We start from the raw sequence: 21,226 nt of genomic DNA, 5'->3' as shown, positions 1-21,226 counted from the left end.
CAATAGCTCATCTCTCTGTCCAAAATGACCCAGATGTGAAGATAGGAAAGTGGACAAAAACAGGGACCAAAGCAAATGTCTGTAGAGGGAGGGGGCCGTGATGGAGGGGGGAGAGAGTCATTGATTGGCCCAGTGCACCGAGCCTATCAGGTGGTCAGGGGTAGAGGTGTACCCTACTAGCCTGGAGCCTTGGTCTGCCACTGAGAGGAGAGACTTCTGAAAATAAGTTTAAAAGTAATGAAGAGGAGTAGACACAAATGCATGCACGAACACACAGAGAGGAAAATAAAATACTTTGGAATCAGAAAAGCCGAGCGACATTTTTGAGGAATGACGAGGACCTGTAATGTTTTACAAATAGTTTATTTTTCTCTTTCTTCAGATAATCAAATAATAGTTGACTATAAACGGTTTTGTGAATGCTAGGTCTCTTCGACTTCCCTTCCCTCCTCGTCAGCCTCAACTGTAGATGGAATTTAATATTTGCTCATCGGTTTCTCCTCTCCCAAATGTTCCAAAGAGGTGGAAGATTCATTTTTGTTCAGTTGAGTGAGTATGAGAGAAGAGCCCGTCTTAGTCTGTTACTGGTTAGGCCCCTCGCCTCATCCTCCTCCCCTGGCTGTTTCCATGGTTGCAGGGTCAGGGGCCCCCCTCCTGCTGGGCCCTGATCCAAGACAGGCCAGCACCTCAGCAGGGGTGCAATTACTGCAGGCTCGAGCCTGTCACCACAACCTTCACCACCACCACCACCATGGCTGACTGCTCCTCTCCTATGACAGGAGTCTCCTCAGAACAGTGCCGTGGAGGGCAATGAGGATGACTGTGGTGAAGAGGAAGCAGGAGAACAGGGAAGATGAAGATATGGGGGAATTTCGGAAATAAAAAAAAATCGAAATCAAATATGTGGCAAGCATGATTACTCAATCGCTTGTGAAATTGCGGTGATATTACTGAGTATACATTTGACACTTGTGAGGTTGTCCCCCAAAACCGACAGGAAGTCTGTTGACATTGGCACAGCCAGGCTATCCTTTAGAAATCAACACGACTAGACCCCCTCAACGATGACACAGACACTTGCGTGACAAAGGGCCGTTGGAAACTGCTTATATCGGTTGATCCTCTTAGAACGTAGTGCGAGCTAAGCCAGCAGATCTAGACGAATAGAGATGAAGGGTAGGCTGAGGAGGTGAGTAAGTGTTGTGTGCCCGTTCAAGGCCAACAGTAAAAGAAACACTTGCAATAGATAATACATGAACGGTGCAGTGCATTGATTTAAATATGGGTTCTCTCTGCTCCCGTGCTCATCGTCAAACGTGCATTCATTGTAATAATCTGATTAAGGATATCCAGGGATTTCAACACAATTTCTTCATTTTCTAAGCAGATATCTCATAGGCTACATTGAGAGCAGATTAGTGTACGGATCTACACAATGTACAGCATCATGATAAATAAACAGGGAAAGCTAAATTAAAGTAGAAACAATTTATTGGCCATTTGGGATAGACCGCACGGATGGGATCCTTTCCAACAAATCAACGAGCCATAAATTAAAGGCCACCATTTTTTTTAAAGGTCAGATTTATGTCATTTATTTTATTCTTCCTGATATTTATTAAACTTTTGCTTTGTTCTATGGTAGTTTACATTTAGCTTTCATTTAATTTTTGAATTCCAGCGGAAACAACAGATGCCTACCTGAGTCTGAATCTGATGCTAGTTTGACGAGCTGAACAACATACTAGGCCTATACCAGATGTATTTAAATTGCTTGTTTAAAATCTTTCCCTTGATGTTCAACTGAATACTTTCAGATTATTTTGTGTCTTGTGGGCAGTAATGGGTTGTCAACTTTAGCATTGTCCTCAAATAATGGATCATGGGAATCATTTAGCAAAAGGTAGGCTACCCCTCCAACATCTAAAAAATAAACGCCTAAACATCTACACAAATGGATGTTATCTTATCTATGTTATTAGACTCAACATCGTATAAAATTCTCATAAACATATTTCTTATTAAAGCTTTGACTGAAGTTGCCTGCCTCTTATGAATGTGATAGAAATATAATTTGTATTTGATTGATTTATTTATATCCGTAAATGTATACACCAACATTATAATACGTTCCAACAAAAATACAATGAAATAAATGATATTATAAACTGTATATTTCAAGATAGAGAAATAAAGCCATTCATTTTTATGTTGTTATTTTCTAAAGGCGACATGGAATGTCGACCACAGTAGACCTATCTTTTTCTGTCTTAAAACGGATTCTGACAAAAGAGCTCAAATAGGCTAGCCTATTAACATGCAAATGAGACTAGACTGTTCTTCCTCGGTCATCTGCTTTCCTTCTTTCTTTTTCATACACTTGGTTTCTATAGGCCTATTTGGCTTTTGCTTACTCATTTCGTATATTTTTGTCTTTCATCGTGTATTCATTTATTTGTCTATTTATCAGTAGCCCATAGGTTTATATAGAGGCCTGTCTATTCATTTAAAGGCTTTGTGTGGGTCACATTTTCATCTGTTATACAGTCAATGTGTAGTCTATTCCAAGGATAAGACTTTTCCAAACATTTGGGAGGGAGGACACAGAATAAAAATGACTCCAAAATGACTCCATTTAATGACGGCGCCTTTAAAGCGTAACACTAAGGCAATGCATAGGCCTATACCCTGTGTTTTCTGTAACTTTGTTGAAAACTTGGCAAACGTAGGCCTATAGGCCTGTGTTCCTAATTCTATTGACGTTTTAGTGTTTACACTTGGACAGTTAAACCTTTCAAACGTACCATTCAACCAAATTGGTTGAGAGATCCTCTTTGAATATTGACTTATGACGCTTGACCAGCAGCATGGATGTTTTTGTCGAGTCTTCGATGGTTGAGGATGTAGGTCTACACGGAGCTGGTGGCGTGGACGACTCATATCCAGAAGTTCCCGTTGGGGAGTTCTCCGAGGGTTGAGATTTGTGAACCTGCTAAGTGAGAACATTTATTGTACATTTGATCATTTAAAACTGTATTTTTTTGATTGATCCAATTGATAAAAAAAAATGCCTATGTAGTCCTTCCGTTGTTTTTGTAATATTTTTTGTGTGTTTAAAAAAAACATTGAAATAACAATGCAGAAACGTGATTTCTAGGTCAAATAAGCCTACAGGTAACTGCCAAAATAATGGAAACACTTGAGTAAATGAGGGATAAAACGTCTATTGAAAGCAGTTGCTTCCACACAGGTGTGGTTCCTGAGTTAATTAAGCAATTAAAGTCCCATCGTGCTTAGGGTAAAGTATAAAAATGCTGGGCAGGCCATTACTTTGGATAGCCCTCATAGGATGACAATGCTCCCATCCATAAGGCAGGAGCGGTCACAATGGTTTGATGAGCATGAAAACGATGTAAACCATATGCCATGGCCGTCTCAGTCACCAGATCTCAATCCAATGGAACACTTATGGGAGATTCTGGAGCGGAGCCTGAGACAGAGTTTTCCACCACCATCAACAAAACACTAAATGATGTAATTTATCGTGGAAGAATGGTGTCGCAACCCCCAGACACTCTATGCCAAGGTTAATTGAAGCTCTTCTGTCTCCTGATGGCCTAGCGCCCCATTGACACTTTATGTTGGTGTTTCCTTTATTTTGGCAGTTACCGGTACATTCGCATTCATTCTCCAGAAAAAAAAATGGCTTACCTTCGAGTGTTTCCTCAAAGAGCTGGGATGAGTGTAGGCTTTGTCGCACAGCTTGCAGATGTATGGCTTGTCTGAGGTATGAACGTGCATGTGTTTTTTTCTGTCGCTGCTATTTGCGAACCGCCTGTCGCAGCCTTCGAATTCGCATTTGAAGGGTTTCTCACCTGCCAAAGAAAATGTGTAGCCTAATTTTAACATAGACGTGGAGTTCAGAAATTGTAATGCGTTGTAGGTCAAAATTGCAGTTGGATAGGCCTATTGACTGGTAATTGGCCAAAGTTGGACCCCTAGCAGTCTTAAACAAAGAGCATTGTAACTTCAACCAAGTTCAAATAAAACATTAAATATTGCGTGTTATGCAGGTTGGTTTTATAGCATGTATGGCAGGCTCATTACCCGTATGAATCCTTTTATGTATTTTCAAATTTTCCGACCTGGCAAACATTTTCCCACAGCCATGAAAGGGACAATTGAATGGCTTTTCTCCAGTGTGTACACGCATGTGGTTGACTAATTTATACTTCGCTTTAAAAGATTTGCCTTCTCTCGGACAATCCTCCCAAAAGCAAGTATGCAGACTCTGGTCTGGACCGCTGACGTGATCCATGGAGACGTGCGTAACCAGCTCGGACATACAGCAAAACATCTTGCCGCACGCTTTTTGGAGTTGATTCGTCTGATTCGCATCTATCCATTTACAAGTGACATCCTGCTGAGAGTGCTGTCTCATGTATCGAAAGAAAGCACCGTGACCAGTCTGTGTAGTCACTCTCATGCCCATGTCCACATTGTGATCAAAGTGTCGCTGGGTATCACTGAAATGCGGGTGCGGGCCCGAGACAGGTTGATGCGGATCTGCTCCCACGTATATTTCCCCCTGTGTACCCAAATGCGCCCTGCTATTCGCCATGTATCCATTTGGGGATGCGCTCTGTTCACCTATAGACGAAAATAGAGTGTGCGCTCGGTTTTCAGAGATCCTTGGGGGAATTCGCACACTTCCTGTTGCGGTGCGGCTGAAAAATCCGTGCCGAGTATCTCTTGCTGCGGAATCGACAATGTCTGGAGTGCGATAGGTAAACGTAAAATTCCTGGAATCGATAGCTCTGTATCCATGTGAGCCGATGTGGCCTCCGTAGTGGCTTCCTAGCGCAGCTGCGTATCCAGAGACTTGGGGAATAAACTGGGACTTCTGTGCGGGGGCAATGTCTTGACACGCGGCAATGAGATTGAAGGCTGTGAAGTGAGAGGTCTCTCCATACGGGCTGATCCCTAACCGAAGGTCGTTGTCCCCCGGTTCATGTTGTCTTGGTATTCCAACGCCTCCGACACCAAGCGCGGAGAATTGCGCACCACGGTCAACTAGCTTGGTCATTGAAACGCAGAAGACGGAAAACAAATGAAGCAATACGGAAACCTTTCACAGCTTCATAACAGCCAAATGGTCTCCAGCATGGCCATACTGCGCGAAAATCGTATGTATGCTTCCATTCTGTTAAATGTTGGTTTTCAGAAGGCACAAAGTGAGCGGGGGTTAAACTCCTAACACGTTCGATTACGTAGGCTATAGTAGCCTAAATGTATTTGGTCGAATCAAGTCAATCACTCCACCCAAATACGACGACAACAGCACCCATACAGTAACCAATGACATCCAAGATAACCTCTTGGCACGTGATTTTTCGCACAGTGAATTAATTGACAAGCTATTTCCTCATTGCAAACTGGTAGCCTGCATGTCCTCTAAAGCGTCTGTAGTAACACCAAACCCGTCAAGCTGTCCTATTTCTTGTCTATCAGAAAGTGTACCTTTATGTCTTCCATGACTCTGCTTCGCGTCATTGCTATACGCTTGACACTAATTACCACCACTACCTGCAATGATGCTGCTGCTTTAGATCGGCAATGTATGGAATTTCAGTATTGGGTAATTCAACCAAACCCGCACTGTAGTATTTACACCGTAACTTCTCACGTGTTACCGGACAGGTCTTTAATTAAAGCCCATGCCCATGAAAATGCCTCCACATAAAAATTACATTTCTGCAGGTTGCAAAATGATTACACTGAACCAAAATATAAACGCAACATGCAACAATTTCAAAGATGTGACTGAGTTACAGTTCATACAAGGAAACCAGTCAATTAAAATAAATTCATTAGGCCCTTATCTATGGGTTTCACATGACTGGGAATACAGATATGCATCTGTTGGTCACAGATACCTTTAAAAAAGTAAGGGCTTGATTCAGAAAACCAGTCAGTATCTGGTGTGACCACCATTTGCCTAATGCAGCATGACACATCTCCTTCGCATAGAGTTGATCAGGCTGATTGTGGAATGTTGTCCCACTCCTCTTCAAAGTCTGTGCGAAGTTGCTGGATATTGGCGGGACCTGGATCACACTTTCGTACACGTCAATCCAGAGCATCCCAAACATGCTCAGTGGGTGACATGTCTGGTGATTATGCAGACCATGGAAGAACTGGGACATTTTCAGCTTCCAGGAATTGTGTACAGATCCTTGCGACATGGGGCTGTGCATTAGCATGCTGAAACATGAGCTGATGGCTGGGGATGAATGGCACAACAATGGGACTCAGGATCTCGTCACGGTATCTCTGTGCATTCAAATTGCCATCCATAAAATGCTATTGTATTCATTGTCCATAGCTTATGCCTGCCCATACCAACACCCCACCTCCACCATGGGGCACTCTGTACACAACGTTGACAAGGGGCCATGCAGGCTACCTTGCAACATGGGGCTGTGCACTATCAACTGAAACATGAGGTGATTGCGGCGGATGAATGGCACTACAAAAGGACTCAAGATCTCGTCACAGTATCTCTGTGCATTCAAATTGCCATCCATAAAATGCTATTGTGTTCATTGTCCATAGCTTATGCCTGCCCATACCAACACCCCACCTCCACCATGGGGCACTCTGTTCACAACGTTGACATCAGCAAACCGCTCGCCCACACGACGCCATACAAGCTGTCTGCCATCTGCCCGGTACAGTTGAAACGGGATTCATGCGTGAAGATCACACTTCTCCAGCGTACCAGTGGCCATCCATGGTGAACATTTGCCCACTGAAGTCGGTTACGACGTCAAACAGCAGTCAGGTCAAGACCCTGGTGAGGACGACGAGGACGCGCATGAGGTTCCCTGAGACGGTTGCTGACAGTTTGTGTGGAGGTCCTGGGCTGGCGTGGTTACATGTGGTCTGCGGTTGTGAGGCCGGTTGGACGTAATGCCACAAATTCTCTAAAACAACATTGGAGGCTTCTTATAGTAGAAAAATTAACATTCAATTCACTGACAGCAGCTCTGGTGGACATTCCTGCAGTCAGCATGCCAATTGCACGCTCCCTCAAAACTTGAGACATCTGTGGCATTGTGTTGTGTGACAAAACTGCACATTTTAGAGTGGCCTTTTATTGTCCCCAGCACAAGGTGCACCTATGTAATGAGCATGCTGTTTAATCAGCTTATTGATATGCCACATCTGTCAGGTGGATGGATTATCTTGGCAAAGGAGAAATGTTCACTAACAGGAATGTGAACAAATTTGTGCACAATTTTGAGAGAAATAAGCTTTTTGTGCATTTGGAACATTTCTGGGATCTTTTATTTCAGCTCATGAAACCAACACTTTACATGTTGCGTTTTTGTTCACTGTACATAAAAATATCTGGAACATTTGATCCTGTCCGGCCCCATGCATGTTTGAAAATAAAAGTTGTGTATTTGAAACAACTGATATTTTGCTACAGAATTCATAACACAAGTAGCCTATCAATTGTGTAAATATGTGTTATTTTCTGAATTTATAGACAGGCCTCAATAGACGAATCGCCATATGTCCGAAAAACCGAGATAATTGCTAGCTTAGGCTACTGTTTAACACACAGGAAACATTTCAGTGTATTTATGCAACAATATGTTATTGAATATTTTATCACCAATCACTTACACGTCATTTGAAAGGACTGTTTATGTGCGCATAGGCCTAAAAATTGGAACATTTCAGGGAGGTTTTATGTAGCCTAAGGTTTAGACTATATTTGTTTATCCCAAGAATCACTTCTGTTTCAGAGCAATTGAGCAATTTCATCCAGTTTTGCTGCCACGTGTAGGTTACAGTGGTAGGCTATAACACTGTGACAAAACAGTTAAAAATTCAAACAAACAAAATTCAAATATGCCCCAGGGGCTATGGTTAGCTGAATGACTATAGTTGCTATAAAACATTTTTTGCTGTTGTATTGACCTATTATCATAGTTTTTTACCTACATAAAGTTCAATATCAACCTGAACCACAATTTCAATAAATATAGCCTAACAATAGACAGCATTCCGATTTGCATTGGTGCATGTGTGATTAATTCAAGGTTTTAAAAGCTAGAATCCTTAGTTGCTACATCAATTTTTTTGACTTATAAATTAATGATATATACCCATTGATTCTTGAGGAATATACTGTCAGGTCCATAATTATGGGCACCCTTGATAAAGATAAGCAAAAATACTACACAGTAAATAATACACACTGAGCTATATTGCATGCTATTTTTTGTGTGAAAATTAGACTACCCGTTAAAAGTTTGGGCAAACCTACTCATTCAAGGGTTTTTCTTTATTTGTACTATTTTCTACGTTGTAGAATAATAGTGAAGACATCAAAACTATGAAATAACACATATGGAATCATGTAGTAACCAAAAAAAGTGTTAAACAAATCTAAATATATGTTTTATTTGAGATTCTTCAAAGTAGCCACCCTTTGCCTTGATGACTGCTTTGCACACTCTTGGCATTCTGTCAACCAGCTTCATGAGGTATTCACCTGGAATGCCTTTCAATGAACAGGTGTGCCTTCTTATAAGTTAATATGTGAAATGTATTTCCTTCTTAATGCGTTTGAGACAATTAGTTGTGTTGTGACAAGGTAGGGGTGGTATACAGAAGATAGCCATATTTAGTAAAAGACCTAGTCCGTATTATGGCTAGGACAGAAACGACAATCCATCATTACTTTAAGACATGAAGGTCAGTCAATGCGGAAAATGTCAAGAACTTTGAATGTTTCTTCAAGTTCAGTCGCAAAATCCATCAAGCGCTATGATGAAACTGGCTCTCATGAGGACCGCCACAGGAAAGGAAGACCCAGAGTTCTTTTGCTGCAGAGGATAAGTTCATTCGAATTACCAGCCTCAGAAATTGCAGCCCAAATAAATGCTTCACAGAGTTCAAGTAACATACACATCTCAACATCAACTGTGCAGAGGAGACTGCGTGAATCAGGCCTTTATGGTTGAATTGCTGCAAAAAAAAAACACTAAAGGACAACAATAATAACAAGAGACTTGCTTTGGCCAAGAAACACGAGCAATTGACATTAGACCTGTGGATATCTGTCCTTTGGTTTGATGAGTCCAAATTTAGGTTCCAACCGCCGTGTCTTTGTTAGACGCAGAGTAGGTGATCGGATGATCTCTGCATGTGTGTTTCCCACCGTGAAGCATGGAGAAGGAGGTTTGATGGTGCTTTGCTGGTGACACCGTGAGTGATTTATTTAGAATTCAAGGCACACTTAACCAGTATGGCTACCACAGCATTCTGCAGCGATACGCCATCCCATCTGGTTTAGGCTTAGTGGGACTATCATTTGTTTCTCAACAGGACAATGACCCAACACACCTCCAGGCTGTGTAAGGGCTATTTGATCAAGTAGGACAGTGATGGAGTGCTGCATCAGATGACCTGGCCTCCATAATCACCCGACCTTAACCCAATTGAGATGGTTTGGGATGAGTTGGACCACAGAGTGAAGGAAAAGCAGCCAACAAGTGCTCAGCATATGTGGGAACTCCTTCAATACTGTTGGAAAAGCATTCCAGGGGAAGCTGGAATGCCAAGAGTGTGCAAAGCTGTCATCAAGGCAAAGGGTGGCTACTTTGAAGAATCTCAAATAAAAAATATATTTAGATTTGTTTAACATTTTTTTGTTTACTACATAATTCCATGTGTTATTTCATAGTTTTGATGTCTTCACTATTATTCTACAATCTAGAATATAGTACAAATAAAGAAAAACCCTTGAATGAGTAGGCGTGTCCAAACTGTTGACTGGTAGTGTATATTATTTTATACTAATACAATTGCTCAGAAAAAGAGACGTTGTTTAATAATAACTTCAAAAGATAAGGGTCAAAATTATTGGCACCCCTGATTTCAGTACTACTCCATCGCCCTCCCCTTCCGAGGATAATGGCACTGAGCCTTTTTCTAAAATGTTTTATGAGATTAGAGAACACTTTGGGAGGGATCTTAGACCATTCCTCCATACAGAATCTTTCCAGATCCTTGATATCCTTCATCTGCGCTTACGGACTGCCCTCTTCAATTCAAACCACAGGGTTTCAATGGGGTTCATGTCCGGAGACAGATTGCCAAAGCAAAATGTTTATTTGTATGGTCAATGAACCATTTCTTTGTGGATTTTGATGTGTGCTTGGGGTTATTGTCTTGCTGGAAGATCCACTTGCGGCCAAGTGACAGTCTCCTGGCAGAGGCAACCAAGTTTTTGACTAAAATAACATCAAAGATCCATCACAATATTTTACCGTAGGTATGAGGTACTTTTCTGCATATGCTTCAGTTTTTCAATACCAAACCCACCACTGGAGTCCCATAGGGCGGCACACAATTGGCCCAGCGTCGTCCGGGTTAGGGTTTGGACGGGGTAGGCTGTCATTGTTAATAAGAATTTGTTCTTATCTGTCTTGCCTGGTTAAGTGAATAATAATAAATACATGGTGTGCGTGGCCAAATAGCTTTATTTTCATGTTATTATTTAACCATTGCACCGGTTCCAATCTAAGTGCCAATAAAGTTGAACAAAGTCCAGGCGGTGTCACGGATCAGATCGGGGCATTGCGGCGGACCTCCGTAGTTAGTCTATCACATAGAGTGCCAGGTGCGGCAGACCGTAGCTCTAATGAAATGAATAAACAAATACAAGAATGAACTATCCAGGTAGCCTGGTCTATGACATTTCTAATTCTGGGAAAACAGAGCTAAAATTTGAAGACGTCCAATGGTGCCTTTAATCGTAATCCCATTTTCTTGTAAAAAAAACAGCTTGGAGCCATTGGAAACTATAGGCCTGGCGGATCAAAGCGCACAAGTGAGGAAATCCTGAAGCTTTTCCCCATCATTAACATGGACCTACTTTTTGGATGCAAGAAGCATCTCCCTTTTGATATCTATCTACTTTCTCATCTAAGAAATGCCAGCCCCTAGTTATGATGGTTTTTCTCATCCACTTGCTCTGTTTCCTCTTTGCGGAGTCGGTGTGATTATTGTGATCCATGGTTCGAGGGCTCTCGCTGATTTTTAAGAAGTAGGGTGTGTTCAATAACCCCATAAGCAAACAAAATTGATACAATTCACGCAACAACAACAAAACAATTGGATTGGTAATATCATGTTTGTGATAGGCAATAAACATGTGCACTAACCAATCTAGCGTGTCGGGACGTTATATCCAGATTCATTCAAATGGCCTCTGCATCAGAGGCATCGGCAATCTCACGCAGCTAGTATTCAGAGGCCTTTGGCATTGAAAAGGAATTCTCCGCAACCACAGAGTAAACGTGAATTAATTCCTTGTGATGATCACCCCTTGTGTCTTTGGTCGAAATGCAAAGCATTGAATGCAGGCCTCAATAGCAAGCTCCTTAATAATTCAAAACTCAAAAAGGCAGCGTACACAGTGCCTGCCTTGGGCAGGAGCTCACCGGAGCTCAGTACACGCACTTCAAATATTCCCCTGCTTGATCTCATGTTCCTCATAGATTATTAGCTCAGAAGTATTGTGGAGCTCCTGCACCTAAATATAAACATCACCAGCACCTAATTCAGTCCAAGTCAAGTACCGAGCATACGCGATTCAGTTCATAGTAACCGAGTCCCATTATTAAATCAATTTCAAAACACTCTCATGATCATAAGGGCACCAGTATGAGACAAAGGACGTTGAGGCATCAGGAAGTTGAAAACATCTCTGAGCCTGATCTTTAATACAGATACAGTAGCATAGATAGAATTTGTTCAAAGTCATTCACTGGCCCAACGGATTAAATAGATCTAACGAACGCATCCCTAAACGCACCCCCCAAAAAACATGGCTTTCTTTTTTTGGACGTCTGTGTATGTAAATAAAGGCTAAGATTATGTTACGAGCTGTCATGCACTGCATGAATTTGTCAAGACAAAATATGATTCAGGGATGGTAGACATTTTTAGGTGTTCTTGTCCCTGGTTGGATGAATTGTTTAATCAGGATCCTCCATGTTTCGTGAGAGTCTGATGTTTCAATGAGTTGGAAATATTATTACAAATATTTGTCCGTGAGAAAGATTTGAAATATTACTCGCGACGTGACTTTGATTTCGTAATGTTTAATGTTATCACAGCCTTTGATATGGAAGAACATTTGTAATTGAAACTATTCCAATACTAGTAGTGGCAATGTAAGAACAAAGGATATTTGTGACTATGTCTCATTTCTGTGTTACTTATGAGACATGTATCAATTGATCCTCACTCGCCATTGTCTCAATACGCTCATTGTATAATTGATGGGTAAATATTATATTTGACACTACGGTTAACTTTCCATGTCCCTGTGTGTTTTCGTATTAGCAACAAGCAGAAGCAGCGTCAATAGTGAAACTTAATTTAAAAAAAAAAAAAAAAGGAAAATCCCTACTATTGAGTCTTCAACAGTAGTATACAAGGTATTGATTTACTATATGTCTATACATATTGCTTGTGTTTTTATTGAATCTCATTTGAAAACAAAGTCAATGAAGAGAAAGTAGTTTATCGAACATATAGTTCGATAAAAAAAACAGTGCATTTGAATATGTCGATGTCCGCTTTATTTCAGCAAACCCACCAGTTCAGAGGTCAAATAAAGTACATTGTATCCGTCATGTACATTATCAGTGATGTGTCATCCAACCCGTGATTGCTCACAGTTTGTTGAGTATAAGTACTGAGATCTTTGTCTGCCAGTGACAGCAATAATACAGTTTATCTCTAATATCCCTTATCAAATTACCTGCCATTCATACCACAAACTATAATCCATAAACACAGACAAACCTGTACTGACGATAACCTAACAATTGACAAAACCCGAACAAGCTAACATCACATTACCCAACGACAAAATGTACAGACTATTATTTGAACAATTGCAATCCGAGATGAGGTTTGTAAAACGGAAACTAAACACTGTACATGCATTCTTGTAACCTGTCCTAAACATAATCCTTACCCCAAAAAATGTATTATCACAAAATCTGCCCATGTATTTCAAATGTTTTCACATTAAAACCATCCTCAAACCCTTGCCCTCTAAAAGGTATTTATCGCAGAGGAGAAAGTGGGAAGAGGGTACAGTACCTTGGAGGAGCACCTCTATATTTCACAGCTGGCTCTCGTGCCTATGAAAAGATCCCCAATATAAGCATACAGGACAATGGGCCAACTTACTTAAGACTACAGATTCTATTTGGGCCAGTAGCCTTTATGATGAGATACTACGAAGGAGCCTTGGTGAGAATTTGGATGGCACGTTAAACCTGCATTATATGGGCCATTAGAAGAGAAAGATATTGGATTTTAGGTTTCTTTTTAAAGTACAGATCAAGGATCTGATCATACAGCATATGTGGAAGAAGAGGGGTGGAGTAAGGTGGGAGGATATTAAGTACTGGTGTCCCATTCCCTTATAAAAAGGAGCTCTTGCTGTTTTTGTCTCTTTTCAAACGTCCCCCACACAGTTATACAAATAACTATGGTCTTGCTCATCGTGATGATCAATCTACAGTGGGCCTATCACTCGACAGAAGAGAATAAACAGTAGAATGGCTGACAGATTGAATAGTTGATTATTTATCCGTTTATGGATGAAAAGGGGAGAGGAGATGTGGGAGAAAGTATATAGATTAAAGGCCTTTCTCGTCACAAAACAGGGGACAGAGAGAAAGCACTGTGCCCCCTACTGGCTGCTTCTGTCACGATATTGTCTTTTTCCATGAATGGTTATGATGAGACTATTATGATGCTGTTCGCAACACTATGATTTAAACATATTAGTAGTCCAACCAGGTTTTGGACGACTGTGGGTTTGGTTTCAATATAAATAAATGAAATCTTTGGATATGTCATCATATTTACATGATGGCACATATCATTTTATCCCATTTATATTACACTTTACCTGTACTATTCAAAATAGTAGTACAAAAGGTAACAGAAAATGGACATTTACGTTAGAAGAGAGTGCCCTCTGCTGCATAGCTAAAACTAGTGCACTACGGTTGATGCAGCAATTTATCTTGAGCGCAGTACTCAATGCAGCTGTTTTTATCTCAATATCAAATCCTTTCTGGGTAACAATGAAGTACCTTACTGTAATTGTTTTAAATGAAAATGGTCAAAAATAAACAAAAATAGCTTCTTAGCAAAGGGAAATTCCTAAAATAAGAATGTCGCTAGGACTGTCTGCGAGTGGCCTGAGTGGGGAGGGGAAAACTGAAAACTAGCTGTTATTGGCTGAGAGTTTGGAACTCTCTTTGTTATTGGTCTATTAACTCCACCCCACCAAAACAGGTTGAACTTTCAGGCGGTCTTTTCAAACAGCTCTTACACTAAAAGGGCTTCATCATCATTTTCACAATTTCACAGTATTATTCCAATCTCATAGTGTGGAAATATAAAACACAGGAACATCAAGTTTTTTCAAATTGTCTGTCCCACCAAAATGGTTCCTGATGAATCCATAATCCCTTCCCTATAGAACAAATGAAAGAAGCAACTACCGCTGGAAGGATAGCACTGGCCTGGGTCCTTGTTTCCATGTATGTGTTGAGGTAAGGCAATTCTGAGGCAGATAAGAGAGGAGAGCTGCTCTATCGAATCCCTCTATATAGGAGTGACCAACCATGGCTGTGTGACTCTGTCTTTTTCTGTATTCTGCCGTGAAAATTGATTCAACCCAACTTAATCCTACCATTGTTTTCAACAAAGGCAGCTAGTGGCCCTGACACGTCTCAAACCAGAATGATATGGCTGTCCAGTGGGATTCTACTGCATTGAGATAATGACCCTGTTGGTGGGCTTTGGTCGACCTGAACAGACAGTTACCCAGATGGCATGAATCAAGCCCTGACTCCACACTCCAAAACCACAGTAGAAATCCTTAACAACCAGGTGTCAAATACAACTCTTACTGCACCTTTGAACAAGTGAATGAGCCCTAATCATTACACTGACTAACTACAAGGGAGAGAAAGAGAGAGTTAACAAATAACGGGGTTAACACATTCTAGAAGTGCACAGATGGCCATACCTTGGCCTTTTCTCATTTGGGCAAAAATCTGTCCTCCGTCCTCTGTCCTCCGTGACCCGGATACCAATAAGTGGTCGGGGACTGTGTCAATTCGTTAGCAGAGAAACGGAAAACGGTCCTCCCCTCCTCCATAGCCTCCTTTTGGAGAGGAAGCACAAGTGTATCCTACTGCGGAATACTTTTGATATCTGCCACACCCAGTGGTGTAAAGTACTTAAGTGAAAATACTTTAAAGTATTACTTAAGTATTTTTTTTTTGGTATCTTTACTTCACTATTTATATTGTTGACTACTTTTACTCCACTACATTCATCAAATAAATATGTACTTTTTACTCCCATACATTTTCCCTGACACCCAAAAGTACTAGTTACATTTCGAATGCAGGACAGCAATATGATCCACTTCACGCACCTATCAATATAACACATTGTCATCCCTACTGCTTCTGATCTGGCGGACTCACTAAGCACAAATACTGCATTTGTAAATGATGTCTGAGTGTTGGAGTGTGCCCCTGTCTGCGCGTAAATAATTTTTTTAAATAAAAACTGTGCCGTCGAGTTTGCTTAATATAAGGAATTTGATGTATAGCATTTACGTTTACTTTTTACTTTACTCAAGTATGTTAATTGAGTACTTTTCCCACCACTGTATTTAAGTACATTTAAAATCTGTTACTTTCGATTTTTAATCAAGTAGTATATTACTGGGCGACTCACTTTTACTTGATTTTCTATTAAGGTATCTTTACTTTCTCTCAAGTATGACAATTTAGTACCTTTTCCATCACCCTTTGAATGAGATGCTGCATTGTAATGTAGGAGAAAAGCATGCATAGCCTACATTTAAAAACGATATTCTACTTAATACTAAAATGTCTTGCACAACTAACTTCATTTGTTTTTATCACTTTGCACATTTATTTTGGGATCCCACCCCTGTAAACATCTTTTGCCTGATGATGTGCGAGTGGGCACTGGGCACAGACGTCAAATCAACATCTATTCCACGTTGGTTCAATGTCATTTCATTGACATTACATGGAAACAACGTTGATTCAACCAGTGTGTGCTCAGTGAGGAAGGAGCTTTTCATTTCATACAAGCGCGTTTTCGCCCACATTCAGTCTCCTAGCCGCCTCTCCTCGATTACCTTCGACCTTTTTCAAAAAGGAGGCGAAAATAGACCGAGGAGAGAGGACGCAGGAGTTAAACCGAAAAGAGCCTTGTCCAGTCGGCGTGCGTCTCTACATTAAAGGCTCAGTCTGCATTTGCTACATACATTTCTTTCTCTCACGCTACACAGACTTTTATTCTTGATGAATATAACTTAGAAAGGCGTCGTGAGCTTAGTTCAACTGTCTAACCCAATCAGAGACCAAAATATAAGCTCGTTTTACTTCTTTGCTTGTAAACAATGCATAGCCTCAAAACATAGTTAAGACTAATTGTAATATCATGGATGGTCAGTCCTTGCATCCATAGCTCTGTCTATGAATTTCAAAGCGGTGACATTTTTCCAGCCCCATCCCTCAGCTGTTTACCGAAAGTGGCTGGGGTGGGCGCTTTGTTATTATTTTAATTGTAGATTTCCCATTTAAATGGAATGGTGGCTCCCTTTGTTCACCAGTAGATGGCGACTCTGGTACTCACAGACGATGGCGAGGCTGCTGCAGAACTCCTCTCAAGTCTTGGCTACACATCTGCGTTCCTTCAGGAGTGTGTCCCATGGAGAATTAATTCCACTCTAATCACAAGAAGTCATTGTCATGTTCCCAACACAAGACCTTACATCGGTTGACCTTGCATCGGTTTCCTGTTGTGTAGGCTAACCACAACCATTCCATTGGAACCTATTAGGCCAAATTCAATTCAATCAATGATTCAGAATCAATCATTTGGTATATCATGGTAGGATGTTTGTTTCTAGTGAGGTCCATCTCTACCTTGACAAACCCCCTTGTTCTGACATACACTACATGGCCAAAAGTATGTGGACACCTGCTCGTCAAACATCGCATTCCAAAATCATGGGCATTAATATGGAGTTGGTCCCCCCTTTGATGCTACTACAGCTTCCACTCTTCTGGGAAGGCCTTCCACTAGATGTTGGAACATTGCTGCGGGGACTTGCTTCCATTCAGCCACTAGAGCATTAGTGAGGTCGGGCACTGATGTTGGGCGATTAGGCCTGACTCGCAGTCGGCGTTCCAACTCATCCCAAAGGTGTTTGATGGGGTTGAGGTCAGGGCTCTGTGCAGGCCAGTCAAGTTCTTCCACACCGATCTCGACAAACCATTTCTGAATGGACCTCGCTTTGTGCACGGGGGCATTGTCATATTGAAACAGGAAAGGGCCTTCCCCAAACTGTTGCCACAAAGTTGGAAGTACGGAATCGTCTAGAATGCCGTTGTATGCTGTAGCGTTAAGATTTCCCTTCACTGGCACTAAGGGACCTAGCCCGAATTATGAAAAACAGCCCCAGACCGTTATTCCTCCTCCACCAAACTTTACAGTTAGCACTATGCATTGGAGCAGGTAGCGTTCTCCTGGCATCCGCCAAACCCAGATTTGCCCGTCGAACTGCCAGATGGTGAAGCGTGATTCATCACTCCAGAGAACGCGTTTCCACTTCTCCAGAGTCCAATGGCGACGTGCTTCTGGGAAAACCCTTCCCAGAAGAGTGGAGGCTGTTATAGCAGCAAAGGGGGGACCAACTCCATATTATTGCCCATGAGTTTGGAATGAGATGTTCCCGTGTCCACATACTTTTGGCCATGTAGTGTATGTAGCCATTCCCTGCACTGATTGTGACTCAGGTTTCAGTAAAATGCCTTCAGTAAAATCTGTCTGCTCTATATCCTCAGAAAAGCCAGTCACATGTCTGCGGTAATAGCACTGTGGCCACAGTAAGTTTCTCATTTGAATCTATCAATATTGTTGAATAACTCATACAAATACCAAATAACATTGTTTTATATGGTTTTATACGATGGCCTTCCCTGTGGCTCAGTTGGTAGAGCATGGTGTTTGCAACGCCAGCATGGTGTGTGCAACGCCAGGGTTGTGGGTTTGATTCCCAAGGGGGGCCCGTACAAAAAAAAAAAAAAAAAAAAAACCCCGCATGAAATGAAATGTATGCATTCACTACTGTAAGTCGCTCTGGATAAGAGCATCTGCTAAATGACTAAAATGTCAAATGTAAATGTCTATCATAAGAAAGTAAATGAGATTTGAGGAATGAGTTGGCCTCACATGATACTAAGACAGTAATGCATTTTATCCTGAGGCTAAGTGTGTGACTTGAAAAGGTTTCCCAACAAACATAACAACGGGAGCAAAAGGAGTGGTCAGTAACAGCTCAGAAGTTGAGAGGTCAGGAACTGAAAGATTACAGTACCACACAGTACGGCCCTTAATCTATGAAAGTATTGTTAAAATAAAGTATGCGCTCATTGATTGAAGTAAGCCATTTTCGTGTGGTATGTATCTGCCAATAGTAATGGCTATCTAGAGGGCCTCCTCATTGACGTGAGGCTCTATTCAATCCGGATCGCGGAAACTCAGCACTAAAGCCTAATTAAAGGCAATGTTCTCCACGCTGGCGGAGACGGCGTTCACGGTGACCGCTGGATAATGTCAGCTCAATCAGAAATGACCTTTACATTTCTATTGTCCAGTCTTTAACGCTTCAGCTTTACTGATTGACTTGAGCCCTTAGAAATATAAGTAAATAACATTCTCCTCTCACTGCCATTTGACCCTTCATTGACCCCTCCAGAGCGATTGATATTATTATTCACTGCTCTGGCATGTTAACCTTATCCTCGAACCCAGGGCTCGAGGTCCATCTATCGATTGTTGTCAAGGATGTGCACTGTCCTCTGTGCTGTCGCCAATACCATAATCAATTCCAATGCAGGAGGTTTATGAGCCTAGTGGTACTTTCTGTTTCATGAGTGTCAGTTAGTCCCTTTGGTCTTGACCATGTACAACTCATGATCTTAATCCGATCATTCTTTTGTTGCTGAGAATCTTCCTGCACAGCAGGAAATGCTAACTTCTAGTGTATTCAAGGTTTAAAAAAGCTTCTAAAGTTGTAATTTCCATTTTAAAATGTCAGGCTTGATTTGCCCGAACGAAAAATGTATCAACCCCAACAAAAAAATGGCCATTAATTATAATCCATATAATAATTCACATTTCCTGTTGCTGCAAGATTTATTTCCTGCTGTAGAAAACTGGCTCAAATTAAGATCTTACATCTGTATGCTTTCTCCACCCTCACTGCACGGAAGGGCTCTCCCCACATTACTACATTTCTCTATTTCTGTGGCGAATAGACATGCTCGACCAAATCAAATAAAACAAATGTTGTTTTTCTTGCCAATATTTTATTTTAGTCTGCACAATTTCTCCTGACCCTCTCTGTCTCTTTCTCGGTTTTGTTGGCACTCACATTTATAATGCTGTTTGTACTGAGGTCTATCCCATCTCAAGCAGAGCTCTAGAGTTGTGCTCCACTCTGGTGTGATTGGCTACCCCTCCTGCTGAGATGGCCTTGGACTTCAACATGTGAGGAATTACCATCAATATTAATGGCCTCTCAGTCTTTAGTACCACTAGTGAAGGGTACGTCACTTCCCTAAGGATTCATTGAAGATGATCTAGCTAGCCCATCCATAATAGATGAATGGACATTTTACACCACCCAGGATATTGTAGTCTCAGTATTAGCACTGATGACAGCAGTTTAACCCTTTCATAGCTGGGGAGGGGCCACTAGTATCAACAAGTGGAAAAGAGGGACAGCATAAGCACAATTTCACAAAAATTGTATTTCTTTATAAACATTTTATTCAGTGCTTTTTCATTAGAACAACAAATAACAAACTGGAAGAAGGTGTCTGTGCTATGGATCATTCACTTGTAGTCTGGTACAGACTGGAGCACAGGGTCCAAAACAGATAGATAATAAGAACACTAGACCTACAGTAGTACATCATGCTGCTAGTTCCCAGAGGTCCACAGTCTCCCATGCAATAATATTGTCAATAAATCAATGAATCAAACCAAATGATAGACATCAGCATCTATACTGAACAAAAATATAAACGCAACATGTAAAGAGTTGGTCTCGTGTTTCGTCAGCTGAAATAAAAGGTCCCTGAAATGTTCCCCACGCACAAAAAAACACGACTTTCTCTCAAATTTTGTGCACACGTTGGTTTACATCCTTGTTAGTGAGCATTTCTCCTTTGCCAAGATAATCCATCCACCTGACAGGTGTGGCATATCAAGAAGCTGATTAAACAGCAATATCATTACACAGGTGCACCTTGCGCTGGGGACAATAAAAGGCCACTCTAAAATGTGCAGTTTTGTCACACAACACAATGCCACAGATGTCTCAAGTTTTGAGGGACCATGCAATTGGCATGCTGACTGCAGGAATGTCCACCAGAGCTGTTGCAAGAGAATTGAATGTTAATTTCTCTAATGTTGTTTTAGAGAATTTGGCAGTACATCCAAATGGCCTCACATGCCAGCCCAGGACCTCTACATCCGGGTTCTTCACATGTGGGATCATCTGAGACCAGCCACCCGGACAGGTGATGAAACTGTGGGTTTGCACAAACTGTCAGAAACTGTTCCAGGGAAGCTCATCTGCATGCTCGTTGTCCTCACCAGGGTCTTGACTGCAGTTCGGCGTCGTAAGCGACTTCAGTGGGCAAATGTTCACTTTCGATGGCCACTGGTACGCTGGAGAAGTGTGCTCTTCACGGATGAGTCCCAGTTTTAACTTTACCGGGCAATTAACAGATGTCAACGTTGTGAACAGAGTGCCCTATGGGGGATTTGGGGTGATGGTATGGGTAGGCATAAGCTACGGACAATGAACCCAATTGCATTTTAACGATGGCAGTTTGAATGCACAGAGATACTGTGACGAGATCCTGAGGCCCATTGTCGTGCCATTCATCCGCCGCCATCACCTCATGTTTCAGCATGATAATGCACAGTCCCATGTTGCAACGATCTGTACACAATTCTTGGAAACTGAAAATGTCCT

The 21,226-nt window shown here is 41.4% G+C and overlaps 1 protein-coding gene across 2 annotated transcripts; it reads right to left on the bottom strand.

Moving 5' to 3' along the window:
* Positions 1–347: 347 nt before the first annotated feature.
* Positions 348–5,404, bottom strand: LOC115154849 (zinc finger protein ZIC 3). 2 transcript variants are annotated; one of them, XM_029701513.1, is made up of 3 exons: positions 4,108–5,404; positions 3,712–3,875; positions 348–2,992 (listed from the first exon to the last, which is right to left on the bottom strand). In XM_029701513.1, the coding sequence occupies exons 1-3, from the start codon at positions 5,084–5,086 to the stop codon at positions 2,795–2,797; spliced, it is 1,341 nt and encodes a 446-aa protein (XP_029557373.1). In that variant the 5' UTR covers positions 5,087–5,404; the 3' UTR covers positions 348–2,794. The 2 variants fall into 2 exon arrangements, with proteins under 2 accessions (XP_029557373.1, XP_029557374.1); XM_029701514.1 differs by having other exon boundaries at positions 348–2,989.
* Between the last annotated feature and the right edge of the window lie 15,822 nt (positions 5,405–21,226).

Source organism: Salmo trutta, chromosome 19 (assembly GCF_901001165.1).
Source record: "Salmo trutta chromosome 19, fSalTru1.1, whole genome shotgun sequence".
Taxonomy (NCBI): Eukaryota; Metazoa; Chordata; class Actinopteri; order Salmoniformes; family Salmonidae; genus Salmo; species Salmo trutta.
The sequence above is the reverse complement of the archived record's forward strand: the minus strand, read 5'-3'. Positions and strand labels throughout refer to the sequence as shown.